Raw genomic sequence first — 17,240 nt, 5'->3', positions numbered from 1 at the left:
TTTCTGCGTCGCCGACCGCGGTTGGCCAATAAAAACCTGCTCGGAAAGCCTTTCCGACCAGCGTTCTAGATGCGGCGTGGTTGCCGCAGGATCCAGCGTGTATGTCTTCCAAGAGCTTGATACCATCGTCTTGGGGTATGCACTTGAGCAGTACTTCGGAGCTTGCGTTTTTCCGCATGAGTTTTCCGTCGACCAGGATGTAGTTCTTTGACCGTCGGATGAGGCGCTCGTTCTCTGTTTTGTCCTGATAGCCTGTTCCGTCTGATATGTATTTGATGAACGGGGTGCGCCAGTCACGCCCACCGGTTGCCGGAGTGGCGTCATCTATGAGCATTGCCTCGGTGGGTTGCTTGTCGACCAGGGGAGGGCTTACGCTTGGCTCATGGATGTCCTGGACAAAAATACCCCGCGGGATCTGGGCCCGAGATGAGCCTAACTTTGACAACGCATCTGCTGCTTGGTTCTTGTCCCGGACCACGTGGATGTACTCTATGCCATAGAAGTGAGTTTCCCATTTGCGAATTTCTTTGCAGTAGAGATCCATCTTCTCGTGGGTTGCGTCCCACTCCTTGTTGAGCTGGTTGATGACCAAGGCAGAGTCGCCGTAGACATAGAGGCGCTTGACCCCCAGTTCAACGGCTAGTCGTATGCCGTGTAAGCATGCTTCGTATTCGGCGACGTTGTTTGACGCCGGGAAAAGGATCCTAAGGACGTAGCGGAGTTTGTCCTTGTTGGGTGATACGAACAGTATCCCAGCGCCTGCACCGTTGATGTTCAAGGACCCATCGAAGAACATAGACCAGTGGTCTGAGACATCGGGAACGGAAGGTTCGTTGAGATCCGTCCATTCGGCAATGAAATCGACCAGGGCTTGGGACTTGACAGTGGTGCGACTCTGGAACTCCAGGGAAAATGGACATAACTCCATTGCCCATTTCACGATTCTGCCATTGGCGTCTTTATTGCGCAGGATGTCACCGAGAGGAAAGCTGGTTGTCACCAGGACTCGATGGCCGTCGAAGTAATGCTTCAGTTTTCTTGACGTTATCAGGATGGCGTATATAAGCTTCTGTATTTGTGGGTACCTGGCCTTGGATTCGTTTAAAACTTCGCTTATGAAGTAAACGGGTCTCTGGACCCTGAAGACGTGACCTGGTTCATCTCGCTCGACCACTATTGCCGTGGAAACAACCCTGTCGGTTGCAGCAATGTAAAGGAGCAGGTCTTCATTAGGCTGAGGCGCTGTGAGGACAGGCGGTGAAGTGAGGAAGATCTTAAGCTGAGTGAACGCGGCGTTGGCTTCTTCGGTCCAGGAGAATTTTTCTGACGCTTTCAATAGTTTGAAGAAAGGGAGGCCTTTTTCTCCCAGCCTTGAAATGAAACGGCTGAGGGCGGCCATGCATCCGGTTAGCTTCTGAATGTCCTTGACGTTCTTCGGTGGTCGCATGTCGAGTACGGCTTTGACTTTTGAAGGGTTTGGTCGTATGCCGTCGCGACTGACGACGTTGCCGAGCAGTAGACCGGAAGGAACGCCGAAAATGCATTTCTTGGGGTTGAGCTTCCACTTGTACCTATTGAGTGCCTTGAAGGTTCGGTCTAAGTTGTCGATCAGGGTGCTCGCGTCCCTTGTTTTTACGACCACGTCGTCCACGTAGGCCTCGACGAGGTCATCGCGAATCTCGTCGTGGAGGCATTGCTGGATGGCCCTTTGATAAGTGGCCCCGGCGTTTTTAAGTCCGAAAGACATGGTAGTGTAACAATATGCGCCGAAGGGTGTGATGAAGGATGTTTTGATCTGATCTTCTTCCTTTAACGAGATCTGGTGATAACCAGAGTAGCAATCTAGAAAGGAGAGGAGTTCGCATCCGGCCGTTGAGTCGACCACCTCGTCGATGCGAGGAAGACCAAAAGGATCTTTAGGACAGTGCTTGTTGAGATCGGTGTAATCAACGCACATTCTCCATTCATTATTCTTTTTGCGTACAAGAACCGGATTGGCGAGCCAATCGGGATGATACACCTCTTTTATGAATCCGGCTGCTAGAAGCCGTGTTATCTCTGTCCTAATAGCCTCCTTTTTGTCACGAGCGAACCGTCGTAGTTTTTGCTTGATTGGTCTTGCGGTCTTCGAGACGTTTAAGGAGTGCTCGATCAGGTTTCGTGGGACACCGGGCATGTCTGCGGGTTTCCATGCGAAAACGCTCACGTTGTCCTTTAGAAACCTGACGAGCGCGTCTTCCTATTTTGGATCCAGGTTAGCCCCGATGAGGGCTGTCTTCTCGGGGTTACCTTCGACCAGCTGCACTTCTTTGTACTCCTTGGATTTCGAATTCTTTCTGGCTGTCTCTTGCTCGGGTAATCGGAGCTGGTCGGGGGGCAGCTGTGCGGCTTGGGTTGCTGTTTCCGCCATGCGGATTGAGAGGTCAATTGCCTCGGTGATCTTGAAACTTTCTTCTTCGCAGGTGTACGCAGTATAGACGTTGCCTCTGACGGTCAGGACGCCCTTCTCCGTGGGCATCTTAAGCACCAGGTATGAGTAGTGCGGGACTGCCATGAACTTTGTCAGTGATGGGCGGCCCAGTATGGCGTGGTAGGTCCCGTCGAAGTCCGCGACTACGAAGTTGATGAACTCCGTCCGGAAGTGATCGGGTGTGCCGAATTGGACAGGCAATGTTATCTGTCCGAGGGGCACCGAACTTTGACCTGGCAAAACCCCCCAGAATTGGGCGTCGTAAGGTTTTAGTTGCGCCGGTGATATCTTGAGGGCGGGCAGGCTGTTGCGGAAGAGGATGTCGATGGAGCTTCCCCCGTCCACGAGCACGCGCTCGAATCTGATGCTATTGATGCAGGGATCAAGAATCAGTGGGAAACGACCCGGCTCTGGGATAGTGGCCCACTGGTCCTTCCTGCTGAACGCGATCTCCCTGTGGGACCAGGCGGGAAATTTCGGATCTGCGATCAGCCCGTCCGTGCTGTCTATGTTGAGGCAGGCTCTCTTTAACAGTTTTCTTTCTCGCTTGGACTCAGTGGAGACCTTGCCCCCGAAAATGGAGTGAACCACGTCGGTAGGGCTGACATATTGGTGTCGGGGGTCCCTGTCTTGGTCCTCATCCTCATCTTCGTGGTCGTGCCCGTCGCGTTTGCTGCTTTTCTTGGCGGTGTCTTCTTGGGCGGCCCGCCGTGTATAGATACTTTTGAGGACGCGGCACTCTTCCATGGTATGGTTAGACTTCGGGTGTAGCTGGCACGGTCCCTTCAACGTTTTGTTGTAGTCGTCTTGGTAGTCCCGTCGTCCATTGGGACGTTTGACCGTGTTTACTTCGTGGTCGTACTCGCGAGGGCGCTTTCCTCTGAAGTCGTCGCGGCTGTCGCGCCGCCGATCCCAACCCTCTCGGTGATCGCGGTTGTCGGAGCGGCGATGATTTCTGTTGTCGTAGCGACCACGACCGTCGTCTCGCCGGGAGGGCTGGTCGGTGCCTCTCGCATCGTCTCGGATTAGTTTTTCTGCGTCATCAGCATCGGCGTAATTTTTAGCCGTGGCGAGGAGCTCCGCTACCGTTGATGGGCGCTTACGCAATAGCTTGTTCCTCAGCGCTTCATGGAAACGCAAACCCTTGATAAAGGCTGATATGGCCTCGTCATGAGAAATCCTCGGGATTTTGAGACGCATATCCGAGAATCGTCGGATGTAATCGCGCAGAGGTTCATTCTTCCTGTCTCTTATCCTTTCAAGGTCATACTTGTTTCCGGGCTGCTCGCATGTGGCGATGAAGTTGTCGATGAAAGCCTGACGCAGCTCCTCCCAAGAGTCGAAGGAGTCCTCGGGCAAGCCGAGAAGCCACTGATGACCAGCCTGGTCGAGGACTACGGGGAAGTAATTAGCCATGACGTGCTCATCTCCTGCCGCTGATCGGACGGCGATTTCGTAGAGAGTGATCCAGTTCTCTGGATTTTCCTTGCCGTCGTATTTTTTAAGTTTTTCGAGCTTGAAATTGCGGGGCCACACGACTTGGCGGAGGTGTGAAGAGAACTGCCTTAGGCCCGGAGGACCGTGGGTCGCGTCGTACTCGATGCGGCGCAGGTTCTCATGGACTGCTCTTTCTGCGGCGCGCCTGTTGATGCGGTCCCGGGCATCTTTGGGGGGGATGTTGTGGCGGAGATCCCTGTGTTGATCTTCTTCTTCTTGGCCGCGTACGCGGTCCTGCTGGCGGCGGCCATCGGCGTCCCGACCACCATCATCGCGCCGTGAGTCCCCTCGACGGTTGTCGGGGGAGCGGCTGCGGCGACGCCTGCTGGGTGAGGCCCGGCTACGATGAGTCTGGTCGGAGGCGGCTTCCGTATAAGAGGCGTCCTGGACTCTCTTGAGCAGAGCGGCTGTCTGTCCCATTGCGGCGATCAGGTGTGCTCGGATACTGGTCCGGACTCCCTGGCATTCGGGGGTGTCAGGAAGCCGATCCAGATTGGCCATGGCGACAGCCACGTTGGCGCTTGGCGTTTTGTAGACCGGCTGGTCCCCGACCATGTCGAAGGCATCGTTGAGGTTGCCTGGCGGCGTCTGTTGTTGCTCGTCTGCACGCCGTCGGGCGCGCTCGGCGTTACGCTGTTCACGGAGTTGCCTCTGGTCGTCTGTTTCTCCGTCAACGGCTGGTTCGTCGGCGCTGACATTGAATACAATATCCCCTCGCCGGGGGGGGGGGAATATCGGGAATCGGTCGAAACCCGGAGGGTGTGAAGGAAAATCCAGGTCATAGTCCTCGTCTTCGGTGTTCACAACCTCGGTGGGGACGGAGCCGGTGCTTGAGTTGGTGCTGGAAACCTGGCCGTCCCGTAGCTCTCGGATGGTCACCATGTTGACATGGTGGCGATTGTTCCTTGTCGGCGACCAGCCCGCTTTGCTGAAAACGGATTGGACATGCCGTGAATAAACAGAGGCCGAGTTGTTCAGGCCGCAAGGATAGTCTTCCTTTTTGAGCTCGACGGATCGTCCTGAGGGGGTTGAGGTTATCGTCAGGGATGTTCCCAGCCGTTCGTGTGTGGTGACACGAGTTGGCCGGCGGAATTTCGAAGAATCCGCTCGAGCGGCTTGGTCGGGCCGGCGCAGAACTCCATCTATTAGTTGGGAGACTTCGAATAGCTTGGAGTCAGCGCGATCGAGCGCTTGGAGGAGGTCCGAGCAGTCGATCTCCCTTCCCTTGTAGAGCGGGAGCGGTGGTCGGGAGCTTGGTGTCGTCACGCGCGTGGTCGGAGACGACGTGGTCTCAGATTGGATCTGGATCTCTTTCGGAACCGTGGTCGCGAAACCGCCGCTGCGCGTCGTCCACGTGATTTGGCCGACGGTGAACGTGAGGCCTTCAGGCACGGTCGCGGAAGCTGGGATCGTGACCATCTTGTTCGCCGGAAAAGTTGCACGCACACCCCCTACCTGGCGCGCCACTGTCGACGAAAGCTGGTCGGCAGTCTACCTTGGGGTATACCCACGGTAGTAGTTTATCGGTAGACGGTGCGCAAACTACGAACTCGATGGTGACGCAGGACACGGACAAGCTTTTTATCCAGGTTCGGCCGCCGAGTTGGCGTAATACCTACGTCCTGCGTCGGGTTGTATTGGATTGTGTTGAGAGATTATGATGTGTCCTAGGGGGGTCCCTTGCCCCTCCTTATATAGTCCGGAGGGCAGGGTTACAGATCTGGAAACTAATCCTAGTCGGTTACAATTGCCATGGATAATTCGATATCAATTCCTATTCTAACCGACTAGAATCCTGCTTGATCTCCACATCTTGTTTCCTTGCGCGAAACTCCAGGTTGTCGGATCAAGCCTTGAACTCGTCTCGTAATGGGCCAAGCCTCCTGGCCCAAGTCTAGCCGTAAGGGTATAGGGGTTTGTACCCCCACAAGCTTCATTCTCACCCCCGAGCTCTATCTCCCCAAACACCCGAAGCTCTGGCTCCTCGACCCAATAATCTCCAACACCATGAGCTTCACCTCCCATTGCACTGCATCTAAGCTCTACCGTCTAAATCCTCATTTATCATTAGTTCACTACCTATGCGTGGAGACGGAGTCCTAGAGTAGCAAGCTGAAAGAGGAAGAACAATATATGCATGACAAGCCCACGTGGAATGGTGGCTACGTCGGATGAGGCAGATGTTCGCGTAGAGGCGACTTTGAGGTGGGGCGGCAGCTAGCAAGCTCGTCAGCGGATACGTATGTGTTAGTGAGGAGGCAAGCAATGGATGAAGAAGAAAAATACGACAGATGGAGCTAGTCCGATTTGGTAGGGCTCCAGATCCATCATACGGGGATCTGACTCGCTTTGAGTTCATTGATCTGGGGTGCTGCCAAACAACTTGCACATTTTCCATATTAGGTTGTTTTACTAGTCATTGTGATTTTTTCAAAAGTTTGATCTAGTTTCAACTAATGTAGGCTATTTATGTCAAAGTGGGGAACCTTTCCTCCATAAATAGTTTGAACTCGTGGGTGACCTCTATAATGATGAAATTAAACTAATGACTATGGTCTTTGATAGAAAACTGCACCATCTTATGGCTGGTCAAGCCACCACAACTTATAACAATGGTTATGATCTTTGATAGAAAGGTGCACCATCAGATAAGATTAGTCAAAAGGGCCACGCTTGAATATAGTCTAGAAAGGCACTTTAACTAAAGCATTAACTTTAAATTGACCAAGTATTGTATCCACAAGTTTCTTAGTGATTATTACACATGTCTTCTTTATGATAGTAGCTACCTTAAATTCTACACATGTGGTGACAACGTGGCATGACTTAAGTGATAAAAGTTCAAAAAAAAAAAAACTGTAGATGTAGATGCTCATAAATATGCACACACAAAATGCATCCATGCATGTTAACACACCTTACCACTATGTTAACACACACCTTAACTAGCCGGAACGAGCCAAGCCGAGCTGGCTTGTTATCCAGCCTTACCACTATAAGCACTAAAAGCTAAGATGATAGATCTCTAAATTAACGAGACACTAGAGTCGTCTTGCTGTTAATAGAGACATATCACCTTCATGAAAAGATAGCTCAATTTCTCCTTTAAATAAACCTAGAAAAATGCGATTATATCCATTCAAGTAGAGGAATCTAACAATGCAACACTATTTAAGAGAAAAGTTCAAACCTTAATTACATTTAATTTTCAAGACTATATTTAATTTTCTAACAAATAGAAGAGAGGAAATTGGAGGACCAAGATATATATTAGGGTTAGTGAATTTGTTGTACTCTGAGGGCTGTTAGAACAGTCCAAGAATTTTATTGTTCTTAGTCTGTCAATATCTTTTATTTATATATGTTTGTTTATAAAAAGAAATTCCTGGAATATAAATCGGTTAATACCATTCTGTCAGTTTTATTTAACAGCGAAGATAATCTAGGTCTATGTATGTAAGCTCCATGAAAAGTTGTGAGAAACTGTTGTCCTATGCGACGAGATGATATGTAGTCCTTCCACTTATTTCAGAAAAATATGGTCGTTTTTGAAAATTAAACATAGAGTTGCCACCCAATATAATAATCATGCAAATAATATAAAGCACCTTTTAGTTGGCATGCTTTTAATTTTAGGGCCCTCAAAAAGAAGGAGAGAAAATAAAAGGGAATTGTAAAGAGAAAATGAAAAGGGAAGCTGCTTGCAGCCTTCAAACTCCCCCACATTCCCCTTCAAACAGAAAACTGGCACTAAAATGCCGGATTGAATTGAAAAAGATGACCAGGATAGCAGATTATTGGTGTGATAGTTTCACTCCCATATATAATTAATCAACGACGAACAATTCAAATATAAAGTTTACACCAACATTAAAGATTGACCCTGCTAGGTAATGCTCTTGGGTCCCACTCGTCATGCAAATAAATCATGTTCTTCCTTGTTTATGCCAGATAGAATTTTGGTTGGAGCTAGAAACTTATATCACATATCCAAAGCAGGGTGTTTTCATGCATTACTAGCTAGCTGTCAATTAAAACCATCACAACAAAAAAAAATGAAAAAAAACAGGGAATCCAATTGACAAGTCATGTCATTTCTGAAGATATGCATGGACCAAATAAAGATCTCCATGGCTGGAGATGATAAAAGGAAGAACTGAAAGACTGAAACGATGGATCGAATGCGTGTGGCTCATGGAATCCAACAGGGGTGGTGATAGTCTGAATGCGTGCCTAGCAATGAAAAGATAGAATGCATTAGTTCTGTTTGGTGCGCTCTGTCGCCTAGCCCTGCAGTCTATATATATTGTTGTCTCAGATAGATCGTGCTTTTCTCATGGAACATATTCTCAAGCATAATGTACATTTCTAAACAAAGTTCTGGTCATGGTTTGCAGATATATATAAACAAAGGTCTCCTGTATGGAAATCTTTATTGTCATGATTCAGACAAGCATAATGCCTAGAGAAACTGTTTGCCTGCTGGTCATGATTTACATATTTATAAATAAAGTTCTGGATCTCCTGCGTGGCAGAAACAATATATCATGGATTATCCTCACACACACATAAAAAAAAAAGATATCATGAACCAGCTAGAGAAAGAATATCTTCTCAGCAAAGGGGCACTTGTAGGATTCGTTTGCTGTTATATTAGTATATAAAACTGAATATGATTGGTTGCAGTGGTGTATCTTATGCAGATGCGGTACTAATGTCGTCACCATTCACATGATCAGTGAGGCACTAGTTAGCAAATAATATAGAACTGGCCTGGACTTATCCAGGCCCATTGAATAGTTTTTTTGCTGGTTCAAATTCAAACTACATGTCAGGAAATATAAAATATGTATTCATTCAAACATGATCAATGAGCTAATTAGCGAACAGTACTAGCTAATATATATTCAGGTTCCTCCACCGACCAATATTGAACACTTATTTGATATAGTTGGTCAAAGTTGAGAGGACACAAATACAGAATACTCTATTATTCACATGTGTTGCGGTTGTTTGCTGGGTTATTTGGCTTACAAGAAATGATTATGTGTTTAACCATTGTCAACCATTTTTTTTTGCAGGTTCTGTTCAGGAGGCACATTAATTGCCTTCTAGACTCAGTTAATTATACGCTTACAGCGCATTTAGTAACTTAAGGATCACCAAGTTCACTCTTGTCATCTATTGAGTCAAGGTTGATATGGTCCATTATTTGGAGTTCTTTGTCTCCTACGGATGGCCTTTTACTTTTTGCGTTGGCTATTAATATGTTAAACTTAGTGTGTGGAGTTAGTTAAACTTTGTAATAGTTTTGGACTGATGCCTCTTCTGTGAAGTCCGAACTCTGAAGACGGTTGTATCCTCCACTATGTAAAAGAAAAAAGAAAATTCAGTTTCAGATAGTAGATTCGGGAAGAAAGTAGAATGGCTTCTCGAAAAGGTAAATAAAGTGCAATAATGGGCACGCAAAGCGAATGAGTCATCACCCTTTGCACTAACAAATCCACTATAGCTAATAACCGGTCATGACATGTATGCATATCACTATGTTGGCAGCAGAATGCAGCAGGGAGCTATACAGAAACCAATTCAGCATGCACTTGCTGCTAGTTCCTTTCACCGGTCATTTATTCATTTCTGCAGTGTATGCAGATAGATATAACCAAATTAAAGGGCTATAAGGCAAACGACCACATCACTCTTTCCCAGGACAGGAGGAGATGGAGAGAGGAAGATGACTCTTGCCCAAACACAAAAAAAATTGTGATTCAGAGGAGGCCAGCAGGAAAAAGCCACACACAGTACTCTTGCTACTTTGGAACATCCAACCAGAGGAGCAGATCATGCAGCATCTTCATCTTTATATAAGGCTGCTCCCTCCTCTCCTTTGCTTCTTCATCACAGCCACTGATGACATAAACCATCTCACTCATTCTCTGTAGAAGTGTAGCCAGGTAGCTGCAGCTAGCTATCTAGATAGACATAAACACATCTCACTCATTCTCTGTAGAAGTGTAGGAGAGGCCATGGATACCACCAGCAAGAAAGCCTATGGGGTTGCCATCATCATACAGCTCATATACACCGGCATGTACGTTGTCTCCAAGGCGGCATTCAACCATGGCATGAGCACCTATGTCTTCATCTTCTACCGCCAGGCGGCGGCCACTGCTCTATTGCTGCCCCTAGCCATTGTTCTTGAAAGGTAGCTGAACTTATTTTTTTTGAAAGGAAAAAGGTAGCTGAACTTATCTAAGGCTAAGCAGTAGCAGTCTGTATAATTAAAACTGGAAATTACTTTTTTCTTCCTTCATTTTTTGCTTCAAATATATATATGATCGGTGAAATAACTGATCGATATATGTGTGATTGATTCGATCGCAGGAGGAATGCACCACCCATGTCATTCAGGTTGTTTCTGAAGCTGTTCTTCTATGCATTGCTTGGGTATGTAACTGACACTTGATCCATCAGTGGTACTAACAGCTAACTTACTATACTACTGAACATATAGTGAATACAACTTCTGATGAAATAACATGTCGACGTGGTGTCTGTGATGAATTTAATTTGCAGCAACACATTGAGCATGAATCTGTACAACATAAGCCTCAAGTACACCTCTGCAACCGTGGCATCGGCAACAAGCAACTCTGTCCCTGTGGTCACCTTCTTTCTGGCAGTCCTGTTAAGGTAAAGCCCCTAGCCAGGCTTATTGACCAAATTGATTCAGTTACCCAGCAGACCCTATATATATTGTTACTACTAGTCTACTACCTGTCACTCTTCAGTTTAATTAGTCTCTAATCAACCTACTAGCTTTCAAATCAGAATTAGTATAGTAGTATTATATTAAACGTGTGCGCACCTTGCTTAGATCAATCTATAATTAACTGTACTTATCACCAGTGGCAACATATATAAAGCAGAAAAAAGAAGTCATCATTAGCAAACCTGAACATTATATTATTATGTTCATATATATATATATATATATATGCAGGCTGGAAGTGGTTCGGCTGAGAAGCCCGTCAGGCATGGCGAAGGCGGCGGGCGTGGCGCTGTGCCTGGCCGGGGTCCTGACCATCGCCCTGTACACTGGTCCCTCGATGAGCCCGGTGAACCACCACCGCGCCTTCGCCGAGCACCATCCTCAAGCTCATGCCGATGGCGGCGGCGGCAAGGGGACATGGATCAAGGGCACGTTCCTGATGCTGCTGTCCAACACGACGTGGTCCCTCTGGATCGTCCTCCAGGCGTCGCTGCTCAAGGAGTACCCCAACAAGCTGCTGTCCACGCTGGTGCAGTGCGCGCTCAGCACCGCCCAGTCCTTCCTCCTCGCCGTCGCCGTCGAGCGTGACCCCGCCGCCTGGAAGCTCCAGCTCGACGTCGGCCTCCTCGCCGTCGCCTACTCCGTGAGTAGCAGTATATATATATATATTATCAGCGCAACGACGACGACGACGACGAAGAGACTATATATCAAGCAGAGATGAACGATGCATGGTGAAGACAATTGTAATGCATGCAGGGTCTTGTGGTGACGGGCGTGTCGTTCTACCTTCAGGCGTGGTGCATCGAGAAGCGTGGGCCGGTGTTCCTGGCCATGTCCAACCCGCTGGGCCTCCTGCTCACCATCTTCTGCTCCTCCTTCTTCCTCGGCGAGATCGTGCGCCTGGGAAGCCTCCTCGGCAGCGGCCTCCTCGTCGGAGGCCTCTACAGCGTCCTCTGGGGCAAGAGCAAGGACCACCTCCAACAGAAGCAGAGTCAGGAGCAGGCACCCAAAACTCTGGCCACCACCAGCAACGACGACGATGAGGAGAAGCAGCAGCCGCCGGCGGCGGTGCAGAAGCAGAACACGGCTGGCGCCGGCGACGAGAAGCAGCTCAAGGACTTGTTTGCAATGGAGGCATCACCACTGCATCATCAGTCCAGATGAGCAAATCGATCGTCTACTGAGCTGTTGAGATATAATTGTAGCAGCTAATTAGCCCAAGGGCCGAGCACCCAGGCCCAGCTGAGATCTATAGATGCGGTGTCTCCCTTGGCCCAACTTGTTTCCAATCCAATGAGCGAAGAGGAGATCGAGTGGATTGTTCTTCTTTATCTAATTAACTCCATGTTTCGCAACAAAAACCTCCATCATCTCTTGCAGGTGCTCCCAACATCCTTCTTTGGCACTAGTTGCAAATGAAACACCTATCTACTTCTAGTTCTAGTTATGTTTCTTCGATTCCGTCATCCCTGCATATTTGCATCCACAATCTGATTTATCATCCACACCTTAGAGCATCTCCGAGGTACAAAGTAAAATGAATCTTTAAAACCAAGGTTTAGAGGCTCTCTAAATAAAAATATTTATCTAACTACTAGAGCACCACAAAAGTCTCTCTGTCTTTTGCCATCTATCCCGCCTCGCATGCGCGGCTGATAAGTGGTAATTGCATTTTACTTGGCGCGGACTTGGCGAGTGAGGCAGAGAGACTCAAAGCGGCCCTAGGCTGATGTAATTTAATTCAGATTAAAAAAATTAACAAAATTTGTAATGTCGCCCCCAACAAGTAGAAGTTCATATTTCTAACTCTATCGATGGTCAGAGTCTACTAGAGCAGACAAAGTTTTTTCTTTGAAGCAAACGTAGGAGCTCTGCTTCTCAATTAAGGAAGGGAAGGTACAAGTTTATTTACAGTCGCAACCTGCTTAGATGGGCTCTGAAAAAATAATACGGGCTGAAAAACACGCTAACAAAACACAATCAATGAACAAATCCCCGGCTTGCTAGCCCCCCTTTTCTGAAGCCCTTTGCCGTTGGGAAGATTGAGGATCAGGGTGTGCAAAACTTATGCATACACAGAAATAAAATTCCTTTCTAAGTAAAAAAATGGCAAGGAACAACTAGGTAGCCTCTCCCTTTATAAGTAAAAACTCTGTGGGGGTATAAACCCCTATACCCTTACGGCTGGACTTGGGCCAGGAGGCTTGGCCCATTACGAGACGAGTCCAAAGCTTGATCCGACAACCTGGAGTTCCGCGCAAGGAAACAAGATGTGGAGATCAAGCAGGATTCTGGTCGGTTAGAATAGGAATTGATATCGAATTATCCATGGCAATTGTAACCGACTAGGATTAGTTTCCAGATCTGTAACCCTGCCCTCCAGACTATATAAGGAGGGGCAAGGGACCCCCCTAGGACAGATTATCTCTCAACACAATCCAATACAACCAGACGCAGGACGTAGGTATTACGCCAACTCGGCGGCCGAACCTGGATAAAAAGCTTGTCCGTGTCTTGCGTCACCATCGAGTTCGTAGTTTGCGCACCATCTACCGATAAACTACTACCGTGGGTATACCCCAAGGTAGACTGCCGACTAGCTTTCGTCGACAGTGGCGCGCCAGGTAGGGGGTGTGCGTGCAACTTTTCCGGCGAACAAGATGGTCACGATCCCAGCTTCCGCGACCGTGCCCGAAGGCCTCACGTTCACCGTCGGCCAGATCACGTGGACGACGTGCAGCGGCGGCTTCGCGACCACGGTTCCGAAGGAGATCCAGATCCAATCTAAGATCACGCCGTCTCCGACCACACGCATGACGGCACCAAGCGCCCGACCACCGTTCCCACTCTACAAGGGAAAGGAGATCGACTGCTCGGACCTCCTCCAAGCGCTCGATCGCACTGACTCCAAGCTACTCGAAGTCTCCCAACTAATAGATGGAGTTCTGCGCCGGCCCGACCAAGCTGCTCGAGCGGATTTTTCGAAATCCCGCCGGCCAACTCGTGTCGCCACACACGAACGGCTGGGAACGTCCCTGACGATAACCTCAACCCCCTCAGGACGATCCGTCGAGCTCAAAAAGGAAGACTATCCTCGCGGCCTGAACAACTCGGCCTCTGTTTACTCACAGCATGTCCAATCCGTTTTCAGCAAGGCGGGTTGGTCGCCGACAAGGAACAATCGTCACCATGTCAACATGGTGACAATCCGAGAGCTACGGGACGGCCAGGTTTCCAGCACCAACTCAAGCACCGGCTCCATCCCCACCGAGGTTATAAACACCGAAGACGAGGGCTACGACCTGGATTTTCCTTCACACCCTCCGAGTTTCGACCGATTCCCGATATTCCCCCCCCGGCGAGGGGATATTGTGTTCAATGTCAGCGCCGACGAACCGGCTGTTGACGGAGAAACAGATGACCAGAGGCAACTCCGCGAACAGCGTAACGCCGATCGCGCCCGACGGCGTGCGGACGAGCAACAACAGATGCCACCAAGTAACCTCAACGATGCCTTTGACATGGTCGGGGACCAGCCAGTCTACAAAACGCCAAGCGCCAACGTGGCTGTCGCCATGGCCAACCTGGATCGGCTTCCTGACACCCCCGAATGCCAGGGAGTCCGGACCAGCATCCGAGCACACCTGATCGCCGCAATGGGACAGACAACCACTCTACTCAAGAGAGTCCAGGACGTCTCTTATACGGAAGCCGCCTCCGACCAGACTAATCGTAGCCAGGTCTCACCCAGCAGGCGTCACCGCAGCCGCTCCCCCGACAACCGTCGAGGGGACTCGCGGCGCGACGATGGTGGTCGGGACGCCGATGGCCGCCGCAAGCAAATTCATGGCATACGCGGCCAAGAAGAAGATTAACACAGGGATCTCCGCCACAACATCCCTCCCAAAGATGCCCGGGACCGCATCAACAGGCGCACCGCAGAGAGAGCAGTCCACGAAAACCTGCGCCGCATCGAGTACGATGCGACCCACGGTCCTCCAGGCCTAAGACAGTTCTCCTCACACCTCCGCCAGGTCGTGTGGCCCCGCAATTTCAAGCTCGAAAAACTTAAAAAATACGACGGCAAGGAAAATCCAGAGAACTGGATCACTCTCTATGAAATCGCCGTCCGATCAGCGGCAGGAGATGAGCACGTCATGGCTAACTACTTCCCCGTAGTCCTCGACCAGGCTGGTCATCAGTGGCTTCTCGGCTTGCCCGAGGACTCCTTCGACTCTTGGGAAGAGCTACGCCAGGCTTTCATCGACAACTTCATCGCCACATACGAGCAGCCCGGAAACAAGTATGACCTTGAAAGGATAAGAGACAGGAAGAATGAACCTCTGCGCGATTACATCCGACGATTCTCGGATATGCGCCTCAAAATCCCGAAGATTTCTCATGACGAGGCCATATCAGCCTTTGTCAAGGGCTTGCGTTTCCATGAAGCGCTGAGGAACAAGCTGTTGCGTAAGCGCCCATCAACGGTAGCAGAGCTCCTCGCCACGGCTAAAAATTACGCCGATGCTGATGACGCAGAAAAACTAATCCGAGACGATGCGAGAGGCCCCGACCAGCCTTCCCGGCGAGATGACGGTCGTGGTCGCTACGACAACAGAAATCACCGCCGCTCTGACAACCGCGATCATCGAGAGGGTTGGGATCGGCGGCGCGACAGCCGCGACGACTTCAGAGGAAAGCGCCCTCGCGAATACGACCACGAAGTAAATACGGTCAAACGTCCCAATGGACGACGGGACTACCAAGACGACTACAACAAAACGTTGAAGGGACCGTGCCAGCTACACCCAAAGTCTAACCATACCATGGAAGAGTGCCGCGTCCTCAAAAGTATCTATACACGGCGGGCCGCCCAAGAGGACTCCGCCAAGAAAAATAACAAGCGCGACGGGCACGACCACGAAGATGAGGATGAGGACCAAGACAGGGACCCCCGACACCAATACGTCAGCCCCACCGACGTGGTCCACTCCATTTTCGGGGGCAAGGTCTCCACTGAGTCCAAGCGAGAAAGAAAGCTGTTAAAGAGAGCCTGCCTCAACATAGACAGCACGGACGGGCTGATCGCAGATCCGAAATTTCCCGCGTGGTCCCACAGGGAGATCTCGTTCAGCAGGAAGGACCAGTGGGCCGCTATCCCAGAGCCGGGTCGTTTCCCACTGATTCTTGATCCCTGCATCAATAGCATCAGATTCGAGCGCGTGCTCGTGGACGGGGGAAGCTCCATCGACATCCTCTTCCGCAACAGCCTGCCCGCCCTCAAGATATCACCGGCACAACTAAAACCTTACGACGCCCAATTCTGGGGGGTTTTGCCAGGTCAAAGTTCGGTGCCCCTCGGACAGATAACATTGCCTGTCCAATTCGGCACACCCGATCATTTCCGGACGGAGTTCATCAACTTCGTAGTCGCGGATTTCGACGGGACCTATCACGCCATACTGGGCCGCCCATCGCTGACAAAGTTCATGGCAGTCCCGCACTACTCATACCTAGTCCTTAAGATGCCCACGGAGAAGGGTGTCCTAACCGTCAGAGGCAACGTCTACACCGCGTACACCTGCGAAGAAGAAAGCTTCAAGATCACCGAGGCAATCGACCTCTCAATCCGCATGGCGGAAACAGCAAACCAAGCCGCACAGCTGCCTCCCGATCAGCTCCGATTACCTGAGCAGGAGACAGCCAGAAAGAACTCAAAATCCAAGGAATACAAAGAAGTGCAGCTGGTCGAAGGCAACCCCGAGAAGACAGCCCTCATCGGGGCTAACCTGGATCCAAAATAGGAAGACGCGCTCGTCAGGTTTCTAAGGGACAACGTGAGCGTTTTCGCATGGAAACCCGCAGACATGCCCGGTGTCCCACGAAACCTGATCGAGCACTCCTTAAATGTCTCGAAGACCGCAAGACCAATCAAGCAAAAACTGCGACGGTTCGCTCGTGACAAAAAGGAGGCTATTAGGACAGAAATAACACGGCTTCTAGCAGCCGGATTCATAAAAGAAGTGTATCACCCCGATTGGCTCGCCAATCCGGTTCTTGTACGCAAAAAGAATAATGAATGGAGAATGTGCGTTGATTACACCGATCTCAACAAACACTGTCCTAAAGATCCTTTTGGTCTTCCTCGCATCGACGAGGTGGTCGACTCAACGGCCGGATGCGAACTACTCTCCTTTCTAGATTGCTACTCTGGTTATCACCAGATCTCGCTAAAGGAAGAAGATCAGATCAAAACATCCTTCATCACACCCTTCGGCGCATACTGCTACACTACCATGTCTTTCGGACTTAAAAACGCCGGGGCCACTTATCAAAGGGCCATCCAGCAATGCCTCCACGACGAGATTCGCGATGACCTCGTCGAGGCCTATGTGGACGACGTGGTCATAAAAACAAGGGACGCGAGCACCCTAATCGACAACTTAGACCGAACCTTCAAGGCACTCAATAGGTACAAGTGGAAGCTCAACCCCAAGA

At 49.8% G+C, this 17,240-nt stretch overlaps 1 protein-coding gene across 1 annotated transcript; it reads left to right on the top strand.

Moving 5' to 3' along the window:
* Positions 9,855-12,189, top strand: LOC8067293 (WAT1-related protein At5g64700). The gene is made up of 5 exons (XM_002440381.2): positions 9,855-10,172; positions 10,352-10,414; positions 10,544-10,660; positions 10,971-11,382; positions 11,499-12,189. Exons 1-5 carry the CDS (start codon positions 9,994-9,996, stop codon positions 11,904-11,906), a joined length of 1,179 nt encoding a protein of 392 aa, XP_002440426.1. The 5' UTR covers positions 9,855-9,993; the 3' UTR covers positions 11,907-12,189.

Source organism: Sorghum bicolor, chromosome 9, assembly GCF_000003195.3.
Source record: "Sorghum bicolor cultivar BTx623 chromosome 9, Sorghum_bicolor_NCBIv3, whole genome shotgun sequence".
NCBI lineage: Eukaryota > Viridiplantae > Streptophyta > Magnoliopsida > Poales > Poaceae > Sorghum > Sorghum bicolor.
Note: the sequence above shows the minus strand (reverse complement) of the source record. Positions and strands in the feature narration are given on the sequence as shown.

Coding starts and splice junctions, on each gene's coding strand:
- LOC8067293 (XM_002440381.2), top strand. CDS start 9,994: ATGGATACCACCAGCAAGAAAGCCTATGGGGTTGCCATCATCATACAG. Junction 10,173..10,351: donor CTAGCCATTGTTCTTGAAAG/GTAGCTGAACTT, acceptor ATTCGATCGCAG/GAGGAATGCACCACCCATGT. Junction 10,415..10,543: donor TTCTTCTATGCATTGCTTGG/GTATGTAACTGA, acceptor TTTAATTTGCAG/CAACACATTGAGCATGAATC.